We start from the raw sequence: 25,581 nt of genomic DNA, 5'->3' as shown, positions 1-25,581 counted from the left end.
CCGCCACCTCCGGCGCTTGCGGTGGCTGTGGGGGTCCGTCGCAGTGCCAGACTCGCCGGCCGCCAGGCCTCTGGTCTCACTGCGGAGCTACAGGCCCAGGCTGCGGTTGCAAGGCGCCTCGGCTCCCTTCCTCCGACAGCCCCTTTCGACGAAGCGGCCCGGGCGGCGTACATTCAGCTGTTTGCGGTACCACACTCCGACGCAGCCATCGCGGCCATTGAAGACTTGGTTAAAGAGGCCAAGAAGTGCAAGAAGGTGGCCCCGACCCATGGGACTGGAAGAGGAGCTAGACGCGGCACCGGACGCGGCCGCGGGGTCCCAGTCATTTAGATGTTGCTGTATGTTCTGCTATCCTGGTCGGCATATTTGCTGCCGCTGCGTTGTGCTCTGCAAGGGCCCATATCTTGTTTGCAGAATTGTCGTAGTTGCAGATTAGGTCATCGGCCACCCAGTTGGCCTGTGTCACTGCTGTCTCTTTTCATTCCCAATGCAATGTGTGTTCTTCAACCCCACCGATGACGACAACTGCGATCCCTCCTCCTGTGGTGTGCGATTCCACCCATCTTCTTTGCTGGAATGTTCGTGGCCTCAACAACCCCGCCGCTGCTCAGCTGTGAATGCTTTAACAAGGGAAGCCAGAGCCTACATTGTTTTCCTGCAGGAATCGAAGCTTCAACACGTCGATCGCCGATTCATTGCCAACCTACTCGGACCCGACTTCGTTGATGATTATGGATTCCTTCCGGCTATCAGCACCTGTGGAGGCATCATCCTTGCTGCATCTTGCCGCTTCTTCTCTATGTCCGACTTCACCCTCTCGTTGAATACGATCTCCGCCAAAATCACCTGGAAAGCAGATGGTTCCTCTTGGCGGCTTACAGGCATGTACGGCCCACAAGGCGTCGCAAATAAGCTTGCTTTCATCCGGGAATTGAAAGATGTGGCGGCCATGCAAGGAGATAGATGGCTGGTGCCCGGTGACTTCAACCTCATCTACCGCGCCGCGGACAAGAATAATACACTGCTCAACTGGCGTCTCATGCGAAGTTTTAAGCGTGCACTCGACCTTCTTGCTCTCCGCGAGCTCCACCTCTCGAGACGCCGCTTCACTTGGTCTTGCGGGCAGGACAACCCCACGCTCTCCCGCGTTGACCGTTTTTTCTGCACTACGAGCTGGGACCTCCTCTTCCCCGCGGTGTCGTTACAGGCTCTCCCGGCTGTCGTTTCCGACCACGCACCATTGCTACTCTTGGGCTCCGAGGCCTTCCCTCGGACGGGCGGCTTCCATTTTGCATCCTTTTGGACGCGGATGGATGGCTTCCAGGAAGTGGTGAAAGATGCCTGGATGGCGTCGGTTGCTACCCATGACTACACCAGGAGATTCCACGTCAAGTTGGCGAGAACGAGCAAGGCGTTGAAGGCATGGCATAAGTTGTGCTTCGGCAACACTAGCCTCCAGATGGACACTGCCACCGAGATCATCGGCCGTCTGGACGTGGCACAGGAGAGTAGGGACCTCTCCCCCGCCGAGCGAAGCCTCCACGCTTCCATGAAAAACAAATTCCTGGGGCTTGCGACCATCGCCAAGCGCAAGATCCGGCAGAGGGCTAGGCTGGCCAACATCAGAATGGGAGACGTCAACTCTAGATACTTCCACATCCGTGCCAATGGAAGGCATAAGAAGAACTTCATACAATCTCTGGACTACAACTCCGGCATGGCGATCACCAATCTTGAGAAAGAAAACTTAATCTTCGAGCACTTCAGCGCCTTCCTCGGCACTGCCGTGCCGCGGACAGCTGGGCTCAACTGACAAGCCCTCGGCTACACTCCTCGAGATCTTAGCCATCTCGAGCAACCCTTCTCTATGGATGAAATCAAGGTGGCAGTATTCAGCCTTCCAGCGGAAAAGGCTCCCGGACCCGACGGCTTCATTGGGAAGTTCTTCCGCAGTTGTTGGGAGACCATCAAGGATGATCTCAAGCTGGCCATCGACTCTCTTGCTAGCTCAGGAGGCCACGCTTCTGCCCTTATCAACTCGGCACACATTGTGCTACTGCCAAAGAAAGGAAACGCTTCTTCCATTCGAGACTTCCGCCCTATAAGCCTCATACACAGCCTTACAAAGATCTTCTCCAAGCTTTTGTCTCTACGGCTTGCCCCAGTGCTCCCGGAACTGGTTTCCGCTATTCAATTGGCCTTCGTCAAGAAGCGATGTATTCACGACAACTTCATCTTGGTGCAAGGAATCATTTGGGATTTATACCGGAAAAAGGAGCCGGCATGCTTCCTGAAGCTTGATATTTCCAAAGCCTTCGACTCGGTCTCTTGGCCTTTCCTTATGGAACTCCTCGACGCGCTCGGATTTGGTCCCCAATGGCGGCAATGGATCTGCCTCCTCCTCTCGTCCGCCTCCTCTCGCGCCCTCCTTAACAGAGTGCCGGGCCCGAGGATCCGCCATGCCCGTGGGCTGAGACAGGGAGATCCACTGATCTCCCCGATGCTCTTCATCATCGCGATGGACCCCCTCCACCACATCTTGCGCAAGGCGGCTTTGGACGGTCTTCTCCAGCCTTTCCGCTCGACCACAGTCAACGTGCGCGTCTCTCTTTACGCAGATGACGCCGGGATTTTCTCCTCCCCCTCGCCGATGGATTTACAAGCAATCCACCGCTTGATCGTGCTCTTCGAAGACACCTCCGAAATGCGCACCAACCTCGACAAATCAGAGATCTTCCTCATCGGCTGCAATGAGGCGCAATCTGCTGCCGCCCTTGCCGCCTTCCCGGCCAGGCTGGGGGCCTTCCCTTGCACTTACTTGGGCCTCCCTCTCTGCCCGTCCAGGCTCAAAGGCACCGCCTTCCAGCCGCTGATCGACAAGGTGGGCTCCCGCCTTGCGGGCTGGCGGGGTACACACTTTACCCGGGCGGGACGTGTCGTTCTGGCAAGATCCGTCCTCTCCGCCATGGTCACTTACCCCCTCACGGCCTTCAAGCTCCCTGCCGGAATCCTCCGCCAAATAAACAAACTCATTCGGAACTTCATCTGGGCACGCACTCATCAGCCAGGCCAAGTGTCGTCCTCTATACTTTTGGTGAATTGGGCCACGGTGTGCCGCCCCAAGGAGCTTGGTGGGCTTGGAATCCTTGATTTGGCCAAGTTCGGCAGGGCTCTCTGCCTCCACTGGCCTTGGCTCGCGTGGGCTGATCGTGCCCGCCCATGGTTGGGACTCCCCTCCCCTTGCGGCCAGGAGGACTTGGCGCTCTTCAGGGCATCGACGAAGATTTCCCTTGGTGCGGGAGAGAAGGCGTTATTCTGGCACGATGCTTGGCTCCCTGACGGATCCACTCCGAGGAATAGATGGCCCAGCCTTTCTGCGATTGCCTCCAGAAAAAATCGCACGGTCCAAAAGGAATTGTCTGGAGGAAACTGGATTCGGGCCCTCCTTCGCATCAACAGCACGGAGCAACTTTCGGACTTCGTCGCACTTTGGGAGTGCATTCAGGGTGTCCACCTCTCCGAGGAGAACGATCCCATCTCCTGGAGATGGACCCCCTCGGCCTCATACACCACCGCCTCGGCATATCGAATTCAGTTTGCTGGCTCACTCCCCCCTTTTGAGTCAGGGAAAATATGGAAGGCGGTAGCGGGCGCCAAGCTGCAAATTCTTTGCATGGACGGCGGCACATGACAAGATCCTGACGGCCGACAACCTGGCCTCTCGGGGATGGCCCCACGACCCGGTGTGTAAGCTCTGCCATATCCACGGGGAGACTATCATCCACCTTTTCCGCGACTGCAGTTTCACCACGGAGGTATGGCGACATATACAGACTTGGAGCTTGGCCACGGTGGTGCCCATCCCTTTGACCACCGACATCAACGCCCACTGGGAGTGCCTTATTCACAGCCTTCCAAAGAAGGAGACGAGGACGCTCAGCGGAAGGCTCATCACCACCTAGTGGGGGATTTGGAAGGAACGCAACAGACGAATCTTCCGTTCGTCGGCCTTGACCGCTTTAGCGGTAGCTTACTTAGTTTGGGAAGAGGTGCAGAGCCGTACTTTGGCGAGCTCCATAGACCCAGGAGACGTCTAGATTTTCCTCTCGCGTCTTTATGCTTTGCTTTGGTTTCTCTTCTCTTTGATCCCCGGGGATTGAGAGCTTGTACAGTTCTATTTTTTCTCTCTAATCGAATGACGGAAACGACCGTTTTTTCCTAAAAAAAATTGGCCCATGGGTGAAGCTAGGACCAAGTTGGTCTATATGACCAAGTAGGCCAACATTGAAGGACTTGGGGTACATGACCACACAGAACCCTTATTGGGCTGAGTAGAATACAACCGAGTGGGACCTATTGTACACCGTCCTATGCGTCTTGCGCGGCCGTGATACCGGATCTAATTGGAATTTTCGGCTAGTGTGCCTATTCCAACTTCCCGCTGTCTCTCTAGCGTCTATTGTGGCCCAGCGATTTCATTTTCCAGTTCTTGTACGCAGGTCGAGTAAAAGACAGAGCTGTTCATGCAGGTGGAAATGGACAGTGTTTGGCGTTTCAGGGGTTGCAACTGGGACACATTTGGCTGCACTGTTGGCTGTGCTCGGTTATTTTTCAAAGCCAGAAAGCAACCAGTCTGTTCTTTTTGCTGGGACAAATTGCCATCGTGATCACTTGGCCCCTGCCTACTGCCTTCTGGTACCTGCTTAGACCGGTCAACTGCCTCAACATGCCTTTCTTCGGTAGTAGTTCTTCCGTTTGTTGCTACCATGAGCCGCAGAAAAGAATAATCTGAAAGGAGATCCAACAGTGTAAAAATTCGAGAGAAAACATCATAGCAACAACAACAAAAACTCGAAGCGAGAAAAAGATAATCATACAGGGAGCGAATATAGCTCAGTCAATTGAGAGCATCTGAAAAACACTCTCGTGCTTCTAGTGCCGACCCACACACGACGTTTGGGCCGGGGTCAGAGATTGGAATGCCTTGTGCCCGTGTCTACGCTCAACATCCGAAAGGAGATCCACGGTGAAGAAAACCAACAGACAATAGCAACACAGTAACACACACAACAAACTGGTACAGTACAACACAGTAACACACACACAACAACGGGAATGACTGTGGCTCTTCTCGGTCGAACCAAAGATAGATCAAGATTTTATTCCTTTTGCACTCGTAGGAATCTCAACAACCGACCAAGCTATAGCTACGCACGTCAGAGAAATAGCAGAACTGGTAGGTATATATCTCTAAACCGCAAACTTTTATTTCTGGCTATGCCATCCTTTTTAACCAAAACGGAAACAGAAGTGCTTTTGTGTTTCCTGCCAATGCTCGATCTTGATAGCATAACCACCAGTGGTTATTAAAACTTGCGGTGTCACTGACATGCATGCTGCAAATTCCTAATTCAGTAATTGTCATAATCAATCAGTTGCGTTATTTGCAATTATCGTACATGTCATTACTGCAGGTTGTGTGTTCCTTATCCAGTGGAGCCATGTGCCCATCCGAGTCGTCCAACTGAAAGTCTCCCCTGTTTCCTGTACATTCACATGGAGAGCAACGGGGTGTCCGCTTCCTCTGCAGTCCCTTTTGGCTCTTGATGTCCGCTTCCTCTGCAGTCCCTTTTGGCTCTTGATTATGAGAGGTCAGCACTGTTTGACCCCTCGATTGGTTTATTTTGGACCAAGTTCCAGATAGAATGACAACGGCTAACTGTGTGCGCTGGCACAAGGCTCGCTTTAGGATTCACCACCTCCAGCATACCGATAGTCTAGATAGTGAAACTCCACTGGTCCATACATCGAAACACGAACGGAACATCACAAATTAAGTTACTACTCGTTAAGATAATTAAGAAAGACTGAAAGACAATGCTCCCTCCATTTCATAAGGTTGACGTATTTTCTTTCGTTAAGACAAGGTTTTGACTAATGATAACTCTATTAATATGTGTTTTTACATACATGAAATTTATATCAAGAGATTCGTCTTTAAAAGTTCTTTCTAATAATCATGATTTTGTATCATATATGTTACATATTAATATTAATAGTGTAATTCTTAGTCAAAGTCTTGTCTTAGCGAAACAAAATACGCCAACCTTTGTGAAATAGAGAGAGTACAGGAAGACTGACTTGTTTCCTTATACTCCCTCCGTCCCATATTAAGTTACTCAAATTTGTCTAAATATGCATGTATCTATAACTAAAAGGCATCTAGATATATGAAATATATAGTCACTTAATATAGGACGGCGAGAGCCAATTACATGATCAGGCACAAAGGTATCTTACAACCTGGAAGCAGGGTTACTCACTTTTGAACCCCAGGAATTATTTGAACCAACCGTACATCTCTTATTTTTTCCATCCACGCATGCAAGCTGCTTGCATGGTTGGGTTCCTTTGTAGCCAACCAAACTATACACATGCATGTCCATCACCACATATCGTACTTACTTGTACGCATGCTCACGTTGCACACTTAGCACTGTGAAGTTTATAATGAGACGACGACGATTGATCAGCTGTTGACGACCTTGCAGTTGCGCCTGATCTGTCCGGCCGTCCCGGTGAGCGGCCTGAATTTCCCCATCTGTATCATGGCCGCGGCGAAGTCGGAGTTGAAGAGCGCCGGGTTGGCGCTGTACTGCCTGACGAGCGCGTCCTGGGAGGCGCCGTTGAAGAGTTCCTGGTCCGAGTGCAGGAGCCCGCGCCTGACGAGCAGGTTGCCGTAGTAGGCGTTGTCGAAGGCGAGCTGCGTCTGCACGTCGAAGGGGGCCAGGTTGCCGTCGCCGTTTGGCGCCGCGGCGGGGCAGCTGCGCTTCCGGAGCGTGGCGAACGCCGGGTCGATGTTTGTGTCGTTGTAGATGTGGCCGCGGAAGTTCTGGCACTGCGAGAAGCCGATGGTGTGCGCGCCCGAGAGCGCCGTCATGTCCCGCGCGCTCAGGTTCTTCTTGGCGAACGCCGCGATGAGAGCGTTGAGGCTCGATGTCGGCGCCGGGAGGTCCGAGTTGGCCTCGGCGAAGCTCGCCGTCGTTGAGTCGCGCCGGCCGAGCGGCACCTGCCACGTGGGCCCGCCGAGCTGCATGCAAACGACCGGTGATGAATTTAATTAATCCTCACATGCACACTAGGTAGCTAGTTGCGTGTATGCATGACTAGCTTCTATCTAATTTATGCACGCACGTGTCCATGTCCATATCTGTACGTACCAGAAGGGTGCCGTCCCTTGCGGCGAGGGCGACGATGTCGGCGCAGGAGACGACGCCGGGGCAGAGGAGCTCCACGTTCGCCTTGATCTCGTCGATGACCTCGTAGCCGCGTACCGATCTCACGTTAGGGCCGGCAGTCTTCTCGCCCACGAAGCTCCCCACGTCGTCCAGAAGAATGGATGCGTCGCAGCCCTATATATGTACGTAATCAACCAAATTTCACATCAATCAATGCTTAAAGTGCACGTATTTACGTAAGGTTGGCTCTACAGCGGGCTATACTGAATACAGACAGATGTTCGGCTAAGCGTTAATTAAATCATGATTACTTGAACGAAGCAGTCATGGAAGTGGAGCCTTAGGAGGGAGGCCCCCATGCGGCGCTCGGCGAGGAGCGCCTTGATCATGGTGGCGCGCACGATGAGCTGCAGTGTCGGGCAGCTCCTGGCGTAGAACGTCGGCGAGAGCTGCCCATACGCGGCGGAGAAGAGGAGGAAGAGGGCGAGCAAACAATGCCACGTACTCCTGCAAGCCATGGCTAATAAGCTCACAAACCTTTATCTAGCTACGCAAACTGAGTGTGTGTTCAGTGTTCTTCACCACACTGCACTGTGCGATAGTTAGCTGATCAGTGGCTTTTGCTTAATTGTGGATGCCACGAGCCGCGCCTATTTATAGTGTCCTTTCAATTCGGTTGCATGCGGCGCATGCAGAATGGTCAAAGTTAGGCCACTATGTGTAGAAAAAGTAGGACAAGTTCCACGAGCTTTCTTCTCTGATTGACAAAAAGCGAACTCATATATGCGTAGATGCCAAAAACTTATCTATCTTTATATATTGCTCAAATGTCACAACCAAACATCATGTCGATATATGTACTCCGTACGAAAACTATATATGGTTATTGATCGATCTTAATATGCGGGTGAAGATCATACTATCATATTCTGCCAGCTAATTCTAATTATGTCGTTCCATATGTCCCATGCTTCGGTAGGGTTGCTTCGTGAAAGTATTTTTTATATATAAGTTATCTTATTCTGCTAGTTAATTATTATTAAGAGTATACTAATGATGCGATGACATGTATTTTTGAAATATAATTTAGTGATGGGATTTGAGAGAGCTGAAAGGGTGTAGCCGGCCGTGGTGTGTATGCATAATCAAGACATGACAACATGACATGTAACGACGTTCATAAAGAGGAAAGAGAACTCGTAAGATAGATGAAATGGCAAGAATATATGCTCCTTACTCAACAGGGTGTATACGAGAAATTGGAGGTCCGACGCGAAAAGTAAAGTTAGACTCAATGAGGCTACAATGGTAAATCAGAGGGAGGAGGAGGACAGTGTCGAGCGCACGTGGCAGAACTCGTTGGCGACCAGGCATGCCGAAGACGGCACAGGGGCCTCTGCAAGGGCAAATCAGAGGGAGTATGAATTACTCCCAAACAGCTATTGTTAGCATGTTAATTTAGGTTTAATCATGTTCCGTTATGTTTAACTATGCTTAATGCAGTTTTGAACTAGCTCTATATCAATGAAAACTCATCCGACCATTATCCATACAAAATGAATTGATATGATATATCCATACCATAACATAAAAACTTGAATGATACTAGACAAAGCATAAAAACAATAATAAGATATTTAGAGAGTTACTGTGCGAAAGTCATCATACGCAGCTGGTCTTCGCACGTTGTGTGATTGGGTTGTTCATTGCACATTGTTGGCCCACATAAACCATGCGCAAGTTGTCATATTTTTTTTAAAAAAAGAGAGACTCCTCGGTCTTTGCATCGATCGATGAACACAACTATTTTATTGCAGTGTTTGAAAGTATCCATTGTATAGTTCAAGGATCACACAACGTTGATACAAAAGTCAGTCAACGGAAAAAGAGCATCATGAAAAGGCTAAACATTGTTGATTCTATTAGTGGACCGTCATCCACCTTGGTTGAACAAAGCCCGTGCAACCGTCTGCAGTCGGTTGCACCCAAAGGTCATAGATTCCCGCTGATCCATGCGAAGTAGGTAGAACCATAAACGTATCCAATGCGTAACCTTGTGAATAACCTGCAAGAAATGAACAACTTCAGTCTTGTTATAAACTAAATCATTTCCACAATTCGAAATAGCCCAACATAAAGCTAAAACCTCAACACGAATGTGAGCTTTCGTTGTCTTGTTCACTCCAATCAAACAATTCTCAAACATATTTGTGATATTGGTTGGTGGAGGTAGATTAAAAGAAATGTGAATGATACGCGAAACGCAACGAGCCAATGGACAAGACATGAACAAATGATAAGTTGTCTCTTCATGATAACAAAAACAACATAACTTGCAGCCCACCCATTTTCGCCTAATCAGATTATCTTTGGTCAATAAAACTCTTTTATTAAGAATCACATAAAAATATTTATCTTCAAAGGTATCTTAAGTTTCCACACAGAAAAATCTAGTGTGGCCATTCAACAGGTCCTCATAATAGATTTAACTGAAAACATGCTAGAGCTGGTCGGCTTCCATGAGAAAACATCCAACTCAGCAGAGAGGTTAACCCTCATTAAACATCAGACTAAATGCGACCAATCCGTCCATTTTAAGAGAGATGGGTACCGTAGGGCAACGTGCCATGCATCTTCCCAAAACCGAATATTAACCCATTACCTACAAAAAAAACATTTGGATAAAAAGCTTCTTTGACACACATGAGACCTTTCCAAAAGGGAGAGTCAAGAGGTCTCACTGTAATCTGAGACAAAGTTTAGAACAAAGATAGTTATTCCGTAGCAACTCTTGTCACAAACCTTCCTCATTATAAAGTTTAAACAACAATTTGCTGAGACTTATTTTTATTATCCAAAACCTCGACCCCCAAACCCCCTTTTCGTTACGTAAGCGGATAATATCCCATTTAGTGAGGCAATGTTTACAATTTTGTTCATTGCTTTGCCAACAACAAAAAGAAGAAGTCCAGTCTTTTTCGTACCCTAAAGACAACATGAACATTGGCAGGGTAGTAAGAACGGAATTAATCAAGACTAAGTCGATCCCCATACGAGGCATGGTTGCAATTTCTAACGGTGTGTGCTCATTTTAATATCACACACGGTTGCACAAAAGGCACACGGCTTATTTATTTTTCAATCGCGTTACTTCAGTTTGTATGGCGATTGGGAGCTCTAGGCGCACTCACCGATCACACGAATGTATCGCAAAATCCATCTCCGATCCGGTGGTTGTCCAAAGGACACCGCCTATCGCAGCCAGAATAGTCGTCAGAGATGCGACGAATGTCCACAGCAGGTCCTACTCCAAACTGTATCGTGTATTGTATTGTTGCTCCCCTTCTCCATCACCCATTAACTAGCTTGCTTTGGTTTATAGCTAGAGGCGAGCTATGTCTGCACGTATTGGCCGGCCAGCTCGGCCGTTTCCGATTAGTTACAAATAATTCGATGGAGATCGATCGGATGGGCAGGCGCGATCGTCTCCTTCTGAGCCAGTGGCACGGACAGGAGAGGTAGCTCTCCTTTCCAGCTGGAGATCGTGTCCGTTAGTTCGCACTCAATTCGCAGATGTTTACGCGTTCCGTACCTCCTAGTGTCTATCCATTTCTGTCCTGTTACGAGTTCGATATAGGATGCATGCATCTGTCTGCTGCAAATAAGTTGAATATCATATCGATCTGACGTGTATAGAATTAACGAACTCCAGTTCTTAAACTACATATTGTGTTTTCTGATGTGGCCCGCATGCGGTACTGTTGCATACGTATTGAGTTTTGTAAGTTCGTGGCTGGATGGTGTGGCAGAACTTATCCGAGATATTTGGCTCATGGGATTTAAATTTTAAACAGATTTGTTAATCAACACTTTACTATTTTCTCAGTGTGCCAAACCACAGAATTTTTGTTTACCAGATTCTCCCTCCTCCTCTTGCTTTTTTATTCCGGGCTTATTCGGTTTGGAGGAAACAAAACGAAAAGAAAAAAATTATGAGAGAGCTCTTTTACGGTACGAACTAGAAGCGGGCTTTTCGCGAGATCTCGTTTGCACCCTATTCTAGCCTATCTTCTTCGGCTCTTCTATTGTATTTTCTTGCATTGTATAATATGCTCAAAGCTAGAGGTACGGAAGTGGATATGTTTCTTTTACTAATTTTTTCGGCACGAAATGTATGGACGGCTGGCTTGCGTGTGCCATGGCCCAAGGGCACACAACCATCCATGCTGGTAAAGCAAAAGAATGAAAGGCTGAAGCAATGTCTCTGCCGATGGCCCATTTTGGTAATTTTCATATGAATCCAGTGGAACGGATCTACGCACGAGATGAATTCGTCTACTGGATGGGTATGAAAACGAATAGATAGTTTAGCCGGATTCAAAATAGGATACAGAACCCATATTATCGGGATACCGGATTATCTGTACTTTAAGCGGATATCCATCCAAACATGGTTGTGTTCATCGATTGAAGAGGTCGGAGGTATACCCTCCATTTCGGAAAAAAAAAATCCGTCCAAACTAGTTCGGAATTATCCGTTATTAAGTTCAGCCCATCCAAATAACTATCCTACGTTTCTGCATTCCCCATCTCTTGAGTAGGACTTCAGGATACCAGCAGGGGGGTGGCGGTACATGCACACCTGCACAACTAGGTGCGCGTGGCTTCGCTCAAAAAAAAAAAAAAAGAAACATGGCGGCACATGCACACCTGCTGTCCACTACCTCCCAACGCTAGGCCCTGGTCGTCGCCCACTTGCCCCCTGATGACATTGCCCCCATTGCTGTCTTCACCGGGTTGTCAACACCTTCATGTTCAGAAACTCTGTATTGCTTCAGATACGACGGTAGTCATCAAGGGCGTCATCAAAGGATGCTGATGACAATGTTTGTGCAATGCCATTATACGTGAGATTGGGGTGCGAAGTTTGGAGTTTCAAGATGTTATTTTTGTCCAAGAAGGAAGAAAATCAAGGAAGGGCATCCACAACCTTGTTAAGAGTGCTTTGTCTTTACAACCGGATCGTTTTGTTTGGCTCTGCTAGTCCTAGAACGAGTATAATGTACCTCTATCTATCAGTCAACAAAGTCCGTGCTTTCGCTAAAAAGTCAAAGACGGGGATAGTAAATATTGCCATCTCCAAATGGTCAAAACAGTCGAAATATGCGCAGTCGAAATGTGTGGCGTGAAGTAGCGATCAATTGCCAATTTGCCAGCCCAAGGAACAAACGATCTGTGCGATGGGCCTGTACGTTTTTCTATGGGCCTGCCAGGCTGTGCTTTATGGGCTAAACTGTTGCTGCTGCGGGGCCTTTAGGAATCAGTGGCCAGAGGAGGCGAAATTGCTTCGATGCCAACTATAAAATCGCTCCTACTTGTCGCCATCCTTGAATGCGTCACTGGCCATCCTATTCTGATGTGGACATGTGTGTAAAGTTAGCTTTAACTGAAGCTATTATCAATCATCTTACGGTAAATGTCCTGTTGCCCGTGACCGTCCTTTCACTGTGTTGGAACATGGTATATCCTAGATTACGGTTAATAGCATCGAAACTGGGATACATGTCATGAGTAGATCACTGTAGCAAGATCCCAGTTAATTTCATCGCAAAAGTGAACAGAGAGGTTATCTTCTGCTTATCCACGTACACCGTAATATTCAAAGATTGCCAGACTGGGATAAGAGGTGAATTTTTAGTAACATATTTTTTTTGCGGGAAATTTAGTAACATATCTTTACTCCTATAACAAAAAAGCCAATCGTACCATAAAAAAGTTTTCACCGCCTAGTGCAAATGATAATTCTATTCCAAAATACCGAGATGAGAATGATGTTCGTCAACAAAGTTAGATAGCATTATTAGCAGATGACACAAATATACAATAATACTAGTTTTTAGTCTAATATATCTATAAGAAGTAGTTTAATTTGTTTTTTATTAGAAGCAACGCACAAATATTTAACTAGAAGACAATAATATTCTGTAGCCGCAGAGGGAGTTACTTCGAAATTCCAATCCATCGTCATACGGAGTATTTAGTAGAGAAAAGTATGCAAATGGCCCCTTTATTAACTTTTTATTTATACTATTCATGACCCAAGTGCCAAAATCGGATATCAATAGTTCCCTACACCAGGTGAGGCGGTACCAGCGGTTTGATCCTGGACTTGCCATGTTGCATGGCATTGCATGTTGGCCTCAGACTTGCCATGTCGTTGTCGTAATTGTTGTCCAGCCAGTGAGTTCGGGGCCGATGGCATGGAATTGATTCTTGAGCGTGGGCAGTGGCACACGCTGCGGATTTGCCAGATCAGTTGTGTCAAGTGCAGTCTACGGATTTCGATGTTGAGCGGTGGTACGTGGTCAGGACACTTGACCCTGATAATGGCCACTTTCTTCATCAGGATTGTAGATATATGCTGGTGGTTTTAGCATTGTTTTGATCGATGTATTTATTTTATCAGGCTTGTTAATAAATGAATAAAATATGATTGTGTGCATCATTTTGATGAAAAGACCATGCTTTCAACTTCGACCTCCTTTCCGAAAATAGAAAAGAAAAGGTGAGTTCAGAGCCAGTATGGCATGCCGGGTGCCGAAACCATAACATGGTTGCATTAATACCACTCGGGGGCCATCGGTACCTGGTTTCAGCCGTTGACGGATGAAAAGTACTCTCTCTGATTTTAAATTCTTGACTCAAATTTGTCCAAATATGATGTATCTATTCTTAAAAAGCGTCTAGATACATGTAATATTTCGACAACAATTTAGGATCGGAGGGAGTATACAAGAAAGATAAATTAAATGACCATTTTTGTGAGACAATATTTTTTCTCTATTTAGTAAACCAGCAAATCCAAATTTTTAATAGAACCAGACGAAATGAAACATCGAGAAATACAAAATATTACTACGGGAGGACAACGACGGTCACGAGAAAAGCTCAAGTGCACTGCGCGCCCGCGCGGGGCCGTAGAACTTTCACCTGGTGCCCCACGAACAATCCGCGGGCCAAAAGAAGAGCTAGCGTCATCATGCACGGGCGTGCCGGCCGGCCATCGAATGACGGGTGCCATCTGGCGGCGCACAGCGGCAAAGAACACTGCGCGACAAGCCGTCGACACACAGGACAGGGCGTGATCATAGCGGCGCTCCCTCCAGGAGCAGCCCACGAAGAGCTAATCTCTCCATCGTGCCACAAGGGCACAAGGCTTGATCGTTCTTTTAGGTCCCGGATTTTGGCACTAGCAAGTTCGTACTCCACTCCAGGCATGTATGGATCAGGCGAGCATGCACCAGGAAAAAAAATAGAATTAATGGGTTGCTGCATGCGTCCAACTAGCATTGTGGTTATGGCCGGCATAATCGCTTCGGTTTGGTGCTGTTAAAACGGTGTTTTGCTATGAAGCACTGAATGTGGAGTGGGGTGACTCACAATCATGATGGCAATGCGGCAAAGGCTTTGACCTGATTAGGGATTTAAGGGGTTAATACTGCCCGGTCACTCGGAACAGCAAGACCAAAATGAACATGCCAGGTGAGCCAGCAGCCAGTGATAATTTTGGCGGTCCAAATTTGTACTCCTTCCACTCAAATTTGTTTAAATATGAACATATTTATATATTAAAATACGTCCAGATATCTCAAATTTATCAAAACATGGACGTATTTATATACTAAAATACGTCCAGAGACATGTAATAGAAAGTCACGTGGGACCGGAGGAGTATAACAGATTAACACGGACGCTACATGAGCCAGCAGTTGTTGACATATCCAACCTTTCCTTCCCAGCGATGCGTGAATCCCTTTGCTCAGTCCCGCTGCTCGAAGAAGCGTGCGAACCCCGTGCGTCTTGATTCGGTGTACTGTTTTCAGAAAGGGAACCATTTTTTTGCGAGTGCCCTTTTTCCTTCGCTCTCAATTTCTATGCAGGTTTTGCATGCACGTAGCACTTGGCTTGGTTCTTATGCGCGCATGCTGAACCACCACCCTGGAACTGCGTCGATGAAAACTGAGCCTCTGTGACCTGCACTGCATGTTATGGTTTAGGGGTTTAAACGTGCGTTTTTTGAGTCTGTGGATTAAAGTGTTTATTTTTGTTTAGTTCATGGACTAGTGATGTATTTTACTCTGTGTCACTTTAGTCCAAAAACGGTTCAGCAAAACTTAAACACACCACGTGGCCGTCACATCGGCTTCGACGACTCCTTCACCGGCGTCCTCTCGTCAATTTGATAGCAACGACGTGGTTCTCGGGGTCCTAAGATTCCCGTCTGGGCACGGCCGCCTTGCCCCTCGCGGGCGGCTCGGGCATAGTGATTTTTGCAAAAAAAATCTTAAGAAAATCGAGTAGCAGCCCGCGGTCCTCGCCGAAGCTGACATGGCGTTTAAGTGTGCGTTTAGGGGTTTAACCCTCGCTGAACCGTTTTTGGACTAAAAGTGACACGATAATTTCAGTTTAGAGGTTTAAGTGTGCGTTTATCAAGTTCATGGGCTAAAGTGTTCGTTTTTGCCGAGTTCATGGACTAGTGGTGTATTTTACTCTTTCCACCAGTTCGACATACTACGCTGTGCGCATTTTCATGTCTGTCGTAGCACCTGTCAAACGTGTTTAAACCCGTGTTTTGGACTAGTTGAGACAGTCACCCGAAATGTGTGGTTCTGCGAGCAAACTATAAAAGTGGGGCTCGGTGAATAAAAAACCGTGGTTCTTTGAAAATTAATTATTTTAGGTCGGGCAATTTGTTTATTATTTCTAATGTTAATGATGTTAAGCATTTATGTTTTTCGAACAAAACCTTAAGTAGTTACACTTAGAAATACTCACTCTGTTTTATAATTTTTGTCGAAATATTACATGTATCTATACACTTTTTAGAAACAGATACATCAATTTTTGATCAAATTTGAGACAAGAACTATTGAACAGAGTAACTAGCTTTTAGTTGATTTAGAAATAGCAATTCAGATGATTAGAACGCTTGTTGCCCCGCCATATGAGCCTCCTTTTTCCTCTTACTGAAAGCAGAAATCTTAGCCTTCCAAAAAAAAAGGATGTTCCTGCTCCATAATTTACTACAGGAGCTAGCCAGCAAGAAGTGAGAACCGCTGCAGAAGATCTACTCACTAGTCACTCCTGTCTTCATCATGCTGCATGCCAACACAGCACTATGGCATACGCTCGATCGTTCCAAATCCCCCCACCGCCTGCCCGGTGTCCGCTTCCCCCCCACGAGGCCACGACGCCAACGGCGCGCGCACTCAGCGTCGCCTATATATAAGCGCCCGGAACCCGTCGGCATTTACCAGCTGCACCCACAGCTTACACAGCAGAGCCGCCAGTTAATTTGGCTCTCCTTTCGCGTTGTAGTCTTCAGGTGTGTGTATTTTAGTTGCCGCGGCGTGTGCGCAGGATGGTTGGTGCTGTGCAGGAAGGTATAGTTCGCGAGATGAACGGGTTTGACACGAATGGGTACGACAAGGCGGCCGCGGCAAAGCAGCAGCAGAAGGGAGATCACGAGGAGATCAACAAGTGGTTCGAGGAGGAAATCAACGACGACCTCAAGTTCTGCTTCGCCTTGAACAGGTAGAAATGTTGATGCACAGAGAATGGATTATTCCTTAGTTTTGTTTCCTTTTCGAACATAAAATGTTTTTAAATTTCCTGGCTAAGAGTACCGATCTTTCTGTGCTTGAAATTCAGTATTCTGCACCAAGGGACAAGCAAGTTCCAGGAGATTGCTCTTGTTGACACGAAGCATTTTGGGAAGGTACGTATGTAGAGATATCTTCATCCATTTTTTCTTCTTGATTCTCTGCGTCACATCACCTCTGAGTTCTCTTCAAGTGTTATCTGTCTCCCTGTTGTTCCACTAGGCTTTGATAATCGACGGGAAGATGCAGAGCTCGGAGGTGGATGAGTTCATCTACCACGAGTCACTGATACACCCGCCGCTTCTCTTCCACCACAAGTGAGCAAATAATCCTCCGTCTTATATATCCTCGCAAGATCAGGGCACTCATTCTGAAAGCAGAAGTTTCATGTAAAACTGTTCAATTTGGGATCTGCTCCTCTGTAAAAACCGTTGCAGCCCAAAGACGGTGTTCATCATGGGGGGCGGCGAGGGCTCAGCGGCGAGGGAAGCGCTGAGGCACAGGACCGTGGAGAGTGTGGTCATGTGCGACATCGATGAGGTTCGCATATGACCCTAAACTGCATACATACGCATTCAATAATTGGATCGTACTAGGTTCTTAAATCCGTGACGTGGAATACCGACCGATTGATCGAGCAGGAGGTGGTGGGCTTCTGCCGCGCGTACCTGAGCGTGAACCGGGACGCCTTCGCCAGCGATAAGCTCTGCCTCGTCATCAACGACGCCAGGCACGTGCTAGTACTAAATTTGAATCAAGAATTTAGGATCTTACACGGATGGAGTTTGTTGGAACTAGGAGTAATTTGTGTCATTTTAATTAGCCGATTCTTCTTTGAACGTGCTGCAGGGCTGAGCTGGAGAAGAGCCGGGAGAAGTTCGACGTGATAGTGGGAGACCTTGCGGATCCTGTGGAGGGAGGCCCCTGCTACCAGCTCTACACCAAGTCCTTTTACGAGCTCGTTGTCAAGCCCAAGCTCCACGACCGCGGCATTTTCGTCACGCAGGCAAAAAAATTTCTCCCCAGTACTTCCGGTCGAGAAATGGGGAGTTTTCTTTCGCTTTTGATTGTTGGGCGTCGTTTCGATCTCTTACTTGGATGACTGTACTGTATTCAACACAGGCTGGACCAGCCGGCGTTCTGACGCACAAGGAGGTCTTCTCGTCCATCTACAACACCCTTAGGCATGTCTTCAAGCGTGAGTACTTACTTGTATAAATAAATCACAGTTCTTCTGATTTGTCGGAGTATTGTGTTCCGATAACCTGCGGTAGTAATTAACTAGCTTAATGTTGACTCGCAGATGTCAAAGCCTACACTGCTCATGTGCCATCGTTTGCTGACACTTGGGGCTGGGTCATGGTAGGGAAGCCGCCTTAATTGCTTGCTTCATTAATTTGGGACTGAAAACTACAATCAAAATTGACACCTGGTGCATCTATTTTCGTTGCCAAATGCCAATATGTATAGGCCTCAGATCATCCGTTCACCCTGACTGCCCAGCAGATCGACGAGAGGATCAAGGACAGGATCCACGGGGAGCTGGAGTACCTGAGCGGGGACTTCCTGATATCTTCCACCACTCTGAACAAGAGTGTCCGCCTCTCGTCGGTCTCCTCGCAGCCCATCTCCTTTCTGAATTTCATTGAGTACTTCGTTCGTCGCGGCTAAATCAAACAAATTTCTTTCTGAATATCGGTGCGTGAATCTTCTTTTCCGGGGCCAAAATTGCAGGCTGTTGAATGAGACGCACGTGTACACGGAGGACGATGCGAGGTTCGTCCACGGACACGGGATCGACGGCGCCTTGTACTTGACTGAAACCACCGGGACACGAGCAGAGCAATGAATGGAAATTGTGATATGATGATCGACATAAAACTTGTGAAGAAGTGGTTTTCGTGTTTTTATTTCCTGTGAGAACGTTGACAACAAAAAGAAATTCAAACGAATAAATTTGATATATATTTTATGCGAATTTCATCAGTGCGTGCTGTCGCAGTGTAGTGTGTTCAAATAATCAAATGTATACTATCTCAGTTCGAAATCACGGCTTGCTGGAGCTTGCGTCGCGTGCCGGACTAATTCTATTACCAGCTCGCTAGCCAATGGCGTATCTAGGGTTTTTACCCCAAATATAAAATATAAATTGCCAACATCAAACATTATAAATATTGAGTTTTCCAACAGAGGAATTTGAATGTTTCAGAAAAAGAAATTCAGCATTGGAACAATTTTGCAACAGAGCAAACCTTGACTTGATTCAGGCCGTCCGTGGCATATGTTCGTCGTCTGCCGCGTGCCGGCAACCGGACGTGTCCTCTGCGTATCTGCGCAGATTGCGGCTGCGAGCTCTTCTAACTTCGTTCTGCATCATGATCGCTAGTCGACAGCGTAACCGCTAGGCGGCGAGATCTGGTTTCTGCTCTCGATCGCTATGCGGCTAGATGCGTACGCAACAAAAGAACGAACGAGGAGACGAAGAGATGATCCAAGAGGAGCCGAGGAGATGGGCTGGGCTGGTCGGTACTCACTCAGCCTTGGTTTTCCTTTTTTTGGGCTGAAAACACAGATGTATATGGGCTATGGTCAAAGTCGCAGGGCGGTCCATGGACCACACCCTGCAAGTCGCAGGTCCTGCGTTTGGGACCAATACATCGCAGGTCCAGCGCAGCCGCCCAAATCGGACACAAGGTGTCCGTTTTGGTCCACATTTCAGAGGTTTTTGTCCGGCCTGTGTCCGTTTGGATCTGTTGGTGTCCCCAACACGGTTACATATTTTGTCTGTTTTGTCATTTAATTTTGGTCACAGACAAATGGGCCAAGAGAGAAAAAGGAAGCAAAAAGAGGACAAGCGTAGTGCAAAGATGTTGTCTGTCCACGCCCAAACCTGGATCAATTTTGAGTTGGAAAATGAGTCACGCCAAACAGAATAGTGACGGCCGCCAAAATAGGTCGTTGGGTTGGGCATGCATTTGGTCTGCATCGACCGAAACGGACCAATCCGGTCCAAATGGGTGGTAGTGTTGGAGATTTCCTTAGCTGGTTTATGGTTTCACTCCAAAAATGAGGAAAATTATAGAAATAGTTATTTTTCCTTTGATGATACTGTTCATGTGTTTCATAGGAATAGATCATAAGATAAATAGAGAAAAGTTTCCTTGTTGTCTCTTTCAAGGAAAAATATAGGAGTTTTACACTTGAGTCGGACCTCATTTTTGAATTCATCTGTTTTGCACCTGGATTTGTATCACTTTTATGATTTTTCTTATTACTTTTTTTTCATTACCATAAACTGTAAGCCCCTATAGTGTATTCGCGGTAGAGCATTCGGACATATCTCGCCCCGTGTTCGTTGTGATCTAAATTAAATTTCTGAAAAGCATCAAAAGCCCATTAGGTGGAGTGACACGAGGGTGAAGTTTAATCATACTCCATACTTTGCTAGTGAGTTGTATCTACAATGTCTGACATGACAGACATGAAAATAATAGTGTCCTTTTGGTGATCAGCGGGTGTAAAATCTCAAATGTGCAAAAAGTATTAAATCTCAGTTGACGTGTCAAATCGGTTGGATTAAGATCTGAGGCTCGTCCTATTCCTAACTCCCTCTCCCATTTGTTATGGTTGATTAAAATCTCTAACAAAAAGGACATGCAGCTTCTCAATAGCAAAACCATATATCTAATGTGAGCTCCATCTGTGAAATGTACGTTCTGAGTATGTCTTTATCTGACAAATGATCGGCAATTGCAAATTTCTTTCCTGGATCTGGATGTATCGACAAAAATGAATATCGAGTATGTGTTACTCTCGATCGTGTCCTTTTGCATACTAAATATTTACATGTCAATCAACGGTGCAAACCTACGTAGCTACTCCACCTAGTTGGGCTTCCGACAGTTGATCCTGACTTCCAGCGGCGTCCCGGCCGCGGGCTCAAGGCCGCCCATCTTAACCATCGCCCTGGCGAAGTCGCTCGCGAACATGCCCGCGTTGCCGGCGTACTTGCGCACCAGCGAGTCCTGCGACCCGCCGCCGCCGCTGAAGAGCTCCTGGTCCGAGTGCAGCAGCCCGCGCTGCTGCAGGAGACCCCGGAAGTACCCGTTGTCGAACGCGTCCGGCGTCTCCCCGTCCAGCGGCGCCAGGCTGCTGTCCCCAACGCCGTTGGTCGCCGGGCATCCCTGCCGGATCCGCGCCGCGAAGGTGGCATTGACGCCGGCGTCCCCGCCGTTGACGCGGGCCCGGAACGTCAGGCACCGCGCGCGCCCCACCGTGTGCGCGCCGGACAGCGCCGTCATGTCCCGCGCCGACAGCCCCTTGGCCGCGAACGAGGCCAGCAGCGAGGATAGGCCGGACCCAGGCCCGGGAAGGTTGGCGTTGGCCGCGGCCTGGCTCGCGGTGCGCGAGTCCTTCCGGCCCAGCTTGACGGCCCACGCCGGCCCGCCGAGCAGGCCCACGGCGTCGCGGGCTGCCAGCGCGAGCACGTCCGCGCAGGACACGGTGGCGTTGCAGGCCGCCTCGGCCTGCGCCTTGGCCGCGTCCACGGCCTCGAAGCCCCGCGCGGAGCCCAGGTTCGGCCCGGCGCCCTTCTCGCCCGTGAACCCCGGCGGCGCGTCGTCCAGGAGCACGGAGCCGTCGCAGCCGTTGACGAAGCAGTCGTGGAAGAAGAGCCGGAGCACGGAGGCGCCCGTGCGGGGATCCGCGGCCACCGCCTGCGCCATCGCCGACCGCACGATGGGCTGCAGCCCCGGGCACGTCTTGTCGTAGTACTTGTTCGACAGTGTGGCCGCCGCGACTCCGGCGCCTCGGCAGGAGATCGTGGTGGCGACGAGGAGAGCAACCGCGAGCGTGGAGATCCTCGCCGAAGAAATGACGAAGGCGGCCATGGTCGATCGAGTGAGCTTCTTTATTTGCAGCTTCGTTAATGTTAGACTCAGAGATGGTGTGCTGACTGCTGGAGTGCCTGAGATAGGAGGAGGGGAACTGGCGGCAAAGGTGGCGGGTTTTTGTAGTGCTTGGGCATTAATGGGAGATCATATGAGGCGAAAGCTGGCTGGCCGTGGTCGGTTGACTGTTGCACGCGGAATGGGCAGAGTTGTGGACTGAAAGCTGACCACGTCTAGCTGGCGCGGGCGTCACGATCGAGCCAGCCGACGGTCCTGGCCTCCTGGGAAGAGAAGAGCTGAAGAGCAGTCACTTCAAACAAAAAGGGAAGAGAAGAGAAGAGCTGGACACATGAAAAGGAGCGGTGGTAATAGTAGGATTAGGATACTGTTGCTTTTGCTTGCTGGAGTATACCATTCCTCTGCTCGCTTGTGGTGCGTCCTTGTGCTCTGCTTCGCTTGTGGTGCGTCCTTGCTGTGCACAGGGTAACCGGCCGGGGCTTCGGGACAGGGTATGCTAGCCTGTCGAATGTCACACAGGTTCTTCGTAAGTGGACATGTTCCTTCACGCGGCACCGTTTGCTCGCAGTTGCGCGTGTCGGTACCTGCCCATGCAACGGCGCAGTGTGGGATCGAGTTGGCGGGGACGCTAGCTACAGTTGCCGTTCGAGATCGAGCGGAAGCTTCCTCCCGCGCCGCGCGCGGGCGCGGCTGATGTAACGGGGAGTCGAATGTGGAACCGGATCCGACAGTTAATGCGTGGCCACGGGCGGATACTAGCCATAGCTGTGATCAGCGGCACGGCACGGCTGTCTAGCACTGGCGCGCGGCCGTGCAAGCCAAGTGCCGCTGCTAGCGCCTAGCGGTCGACCCAACCTTGTAGTAGATCGCACCGATACTACATGTCGTGCGCTAGCCACAGCCTCAAAGCGCTGCACCGCGCGCGACACGTACATGTTTCAGTCAACGTGTCCATTGCGGCGAGAGCCAGCGTTACGATATAGGTGTTGTGTTCAGCTGACGCTGGCCAGTGAACAACAGGTCGCCCAAACAGTACAACGGCCGGAAACCCACTGCTCAATTTCTGGCGTCCCCTTCTCAGGCGGTCGGATGTTCAGGTGCGGAACTTCCGTCCCATACCACTCCTTCGGTTTCGTTCCAGGCTTATTTCATTTGCTTTTACTCTCAATACACTAGATTTTTGTTCCGCGGGAAACAATTAATAGACTAGTTATTGTTATTAATATGCAATTTAATTATGTGATTTAAATGTATATCATAAATGTAAATTACAATTTAACACTTGAATTTAGCATTTTTAAGTATGGTGACTAATCTGCACATACGTGTCAAGTTAATAGACTAATGGTGCATTTACCTAGGTTTATGCCCAAACCATGGGCCTCACTGCGGAGTTGGGACCAACTACCCTCAAAATAACGGCACACTCTTTCTGGCCATCCATCCACACAGAATCTTTATGGTTATGGACAAGAGATGGACCAACGAGGATTGCACAATCCATCGTCCATATACCGGGAACCAATCGTAATACAACCATCTGCATGTATATCCTGGCCCGGTTGCACAGCACTGCTAGAACTGCGGACAACTTGGGCGGATTTGCTACTAGTAGTTGATAAGTCCCTTTCGGAACCATTAAAAATTCAGAAAAGCCCACGTCATGCTCGACGGTCAAGACGTATCCGTTCGGCCGGATGTTCGTCCCACCCTATGCTTCCATCCATCAAAAAATTTGGAGCATGAGAGCAAAACGACCCAAGGCGATATTCCATCACGGAAAGCGCCACGGAGTCAGTTACGGACATCGCCAACTGATGTTAAAGCTTAGTTCCACGCTATTGAATCTGATCGCTAGTAAAGTTGTATACTCCGTAGTACATTTTCGAAGTCATGAATAGTACTGGTTCCATGTTAGACATCTTTCAAGAGTTTAATCAATATATTCACTAATTGCTTGACACAGCGACATTTAAAGCTTCGTCCACATGTTACTTTCTTATGCTCATCACGAATTCACTTTCCTGCAGTCGAGCCTGATCTCCCCGGTGGACCCGGTCAACGGGCTGATGTTGCCGAGCGTGATCATGGACGCGGCGAAGTCGGCGGAGAAGGCGTTGGCGTTGGAGCCGTACAGGCGCACCAAGGAGTCGACGGCCCCGTTGTTGAAGAGCTCCTGGTCGGACCGCAGCAGGCCGGCGCCGGACATGAGGCTCCGGTAGTACCCGTTGTCGAACTGGTTGGGGCTGAGCGCGTCGAGCGGCGCGAGGCTGGCGTCGCCGCCGGAGGCCGGGCACGCCTGCCGCTGCTGCGACGCGAACGCCGGGCTCACGTTGTCGTCGCAGTAGACGTGCGTCCGAAAGTGCGCGCAGCGGGCCATGCCGACCGTGTGCGCGCCCGAGAGCGCCGCCAGGTCGCGCGACGTCAGGCCCTTGGCGGCGAAGGCCGCCACGAGCGCGGCCAGGTCCGAGTCCGGGCCCGGCAGGTCCGTCGCCGCGCCCGACGGGTTCGGGGCCGTCGCGTCCCGCCGGCCCAGCGGCACGGCCCAGCTCGGCCCGCCCAGCTGCCATTGCACAAGAATTAATAATGCACTGGCAAGAATGGTTGTGGGGAGAGAGAGGCTGGCTAACCAGGTTGACGCTGTCGCGCGCGGCGATGGCGAGGATGTCGGCGCAGGAGACGACGCCGGGGCAGGCGGCCTCGACCTGCGTCTTGATGCTGTCGACCACGTCGAAGCCGAAGGTCGACCCGCCGGCGTTCGGGCCGGCGCCCTTCTCCCCCGGCGTCGTGGCCGTGTCGTCCAGAAGCAGCGACGCGTCGCAGCCCTGGAATCAGTCAATCAATCAAAGGGTCAATAAAGCCACAAGAAAAAGGCACTGGCCAAATGCTTGATGAGTACGTTGACGAAGCAGTCGTGGAAGAAGAGGCGGAGGATGGCGGCGCCGCTGCGCGTGTCGTTCATGACGGCCTGGGACATGACCTGCCGCACGACGCCGTGCACGGTGGGGCAGCTCGCGGAGTAGAACCCCGCCGAGAGCTGCGCGGCGGATCCGCCGGCCAGCGCGTGCAGAGCAACCGCGATTACCGCCGCCGACGCCAGGAGGAGGTCGGGTCTCGGCCTCATGACCACGGGGGGGGGGGGGGGGGGGCCACGACCGTGGGCTAATGGCAGATGGCTTGGCAACCACTCGATCGGGGGAAGGAAACCCGACACCGGGTAGGACGCAATAGTAACAATCAGTACCATCACAATTCACAATTTCACATCAGACTCCTGAAGTGGGAGTGGGGGAGCACTGGCGTAGAGTGGCACGTAGCGCTCTCTCGGTGCCTGCATCGAACTATTGTGGTCGACTGTGTTTGGCGTGCGCGCGTGGGACGGAATCTCGCCATCCCGGGCCCGTCCGGTTGGGTTGGGTCCAGGGTCAGCGTCTGCCTTCAAGTGGGTTAGGCTTCTTGACAAAATTGCTGCAAACGGACGTACAAATGATAAAGTGGACGCTGTGTTCGGCGCACTGTGCCGAGACGCGGACCAAAGGTCTGTTTGGTCGGTGCCCTACTCATGCTAAAATCTGAAAAGAAAAATTACCAGATTACGTTTAATTGGTTTTTTATTTATTATTAAAATTTTGTTTGTCATTACGAGTCATCTCATCTCTCTCACATATTCGTACCAAAAAGTTGACAAACAGAGAATTAAAGAATCTTTGAAAAAAAATTGGTAAGCAAATTCAAATTTTACAAACATTTTTATAGAGTTGTGATTGGCAAAAA

General features: G+C 49.3%; 4 protein-coding genes across 5 annotated transcripts; 1 reads left to right on the top strand and 3 right to left on the bottom strand.

Annotated features, from left to right (window-relative positions):
• Positions 1–6,227: 6,227 nt before the first annotated feature.
• Positions 6,228–7,883, bottom strand: LOC100843065 (peroxidase 70). The gene is made up of 3 exons (XM_003571871.4): positions 7,550–7,883; positions 7,221–7,412; positions 6,228–7,090 (listed from the first exon to the last, which is right to left on the bottom strand). Exons 1-3 carry the CDS (start codon positions 7,754–7,756, stop codon positions 6,530–6,532), a joined length of 960 nt encoding a protein of 319 aa, XP_003571919.1. The 5' UTR covers positions 7,757–7,883; the 3' UTR covers positions 6,228–6,529.
• Positions 7,884–16,556: 8,673 nt separating this feature from the next.
• Positions 16,557–18,886, top strand: LOC100829809 (thermospermine synthase ACAULIS5). Of its 2 annotated transcripts, none has more exons than XM_014901380.2 (10): positions 16,557–16,832; positions 16,950–17,016; positions 17,123–17,217; positions 17,338–17,440; positions 17,542–17,630; positions 17,750–17,906; positions 18,023–18,098; positions 18,204–18,262; positions 18,371–18,511; positions 18,635–18,886. In XM_014901380.2, exons 1-10 carry the CDS (start codon positions 16,660–16,662, stop codon positions 18,644–18,646), a joined length of 972 nt encoding a protein of 323 aa, XP_014756866.1. In that variant the 5' UTR covers positions 16,557–16,659; the 3' UTR covers positions 18,647–18,886. The 2 variants fall into 2 exon arrangements, with proteins under 2 accessions (XP_014756866.1, XP_003571155.1); XM_003571107.3 differs by having other exon boundaries at positions 18,371–18,507; positions 18,635–18,883.
• Positions 18,887–20,496: 1,610 nt separating this feature from the next.
• Positions 20,497–22,180, bottom strand: LOC100840634 (peroxidase P7). The gene has a single exon (XM_003571865.4). The coding sequence runs from the start codon at positions 21,787–21,789 to the stop codon at positions 20,785–20,787; it is 1,005 nt and encodes a 334-aa protein (XP_003571913.1). The 5' UTR covers positions 21,790–22,180; the 3' UTR covers positions 20,497–20,784.
• Positions 22,181–23,627: 1,447 nt separating this feature from the next.
• LOC100829502 (peroxidase P7) lies at positions 23,628–24,931 on the bottom strand. The gene is made up of 3 exons (XM_003571106.4): positions 24,707–24,931; positions 24,438–24,632; positions 23,628–24,370 (listed from the first exon to the last, which is right to left on the bottom strand). The coding sequence occupies exons 1-3, from the start codon at positions 24,929–24,931 to the stop codon at positions 23,816–23,818; spliced, it is 975 nt and encodes a 324-aa protein (XP_003571154.1). The 3' UTR covers positions 23,628–23,815.
• Between the last annotated feature and the right edge of the window lie 650 nt (positions 24,932–25,581).

This window comes from Brachypodium distachyon, chromosome 3 (genome assembly GCF_000005505.3).
Source record: "Brachypodium distachyon strain Bd21 chromosome 3, Brachypodium_distachyon_v3.0, whole genome shotgun sequence".
NCBI lineage: Eukaryota > Viridiplantae > Streptophyta > Magnoliopsida > Poales > Poaceae > Brachypodium > Brachypodium distachyon.
Note: the sequence above shows the minus strand (reverse complement) of the source record. Positions and strands in the feature narration are given on the sequence as shown.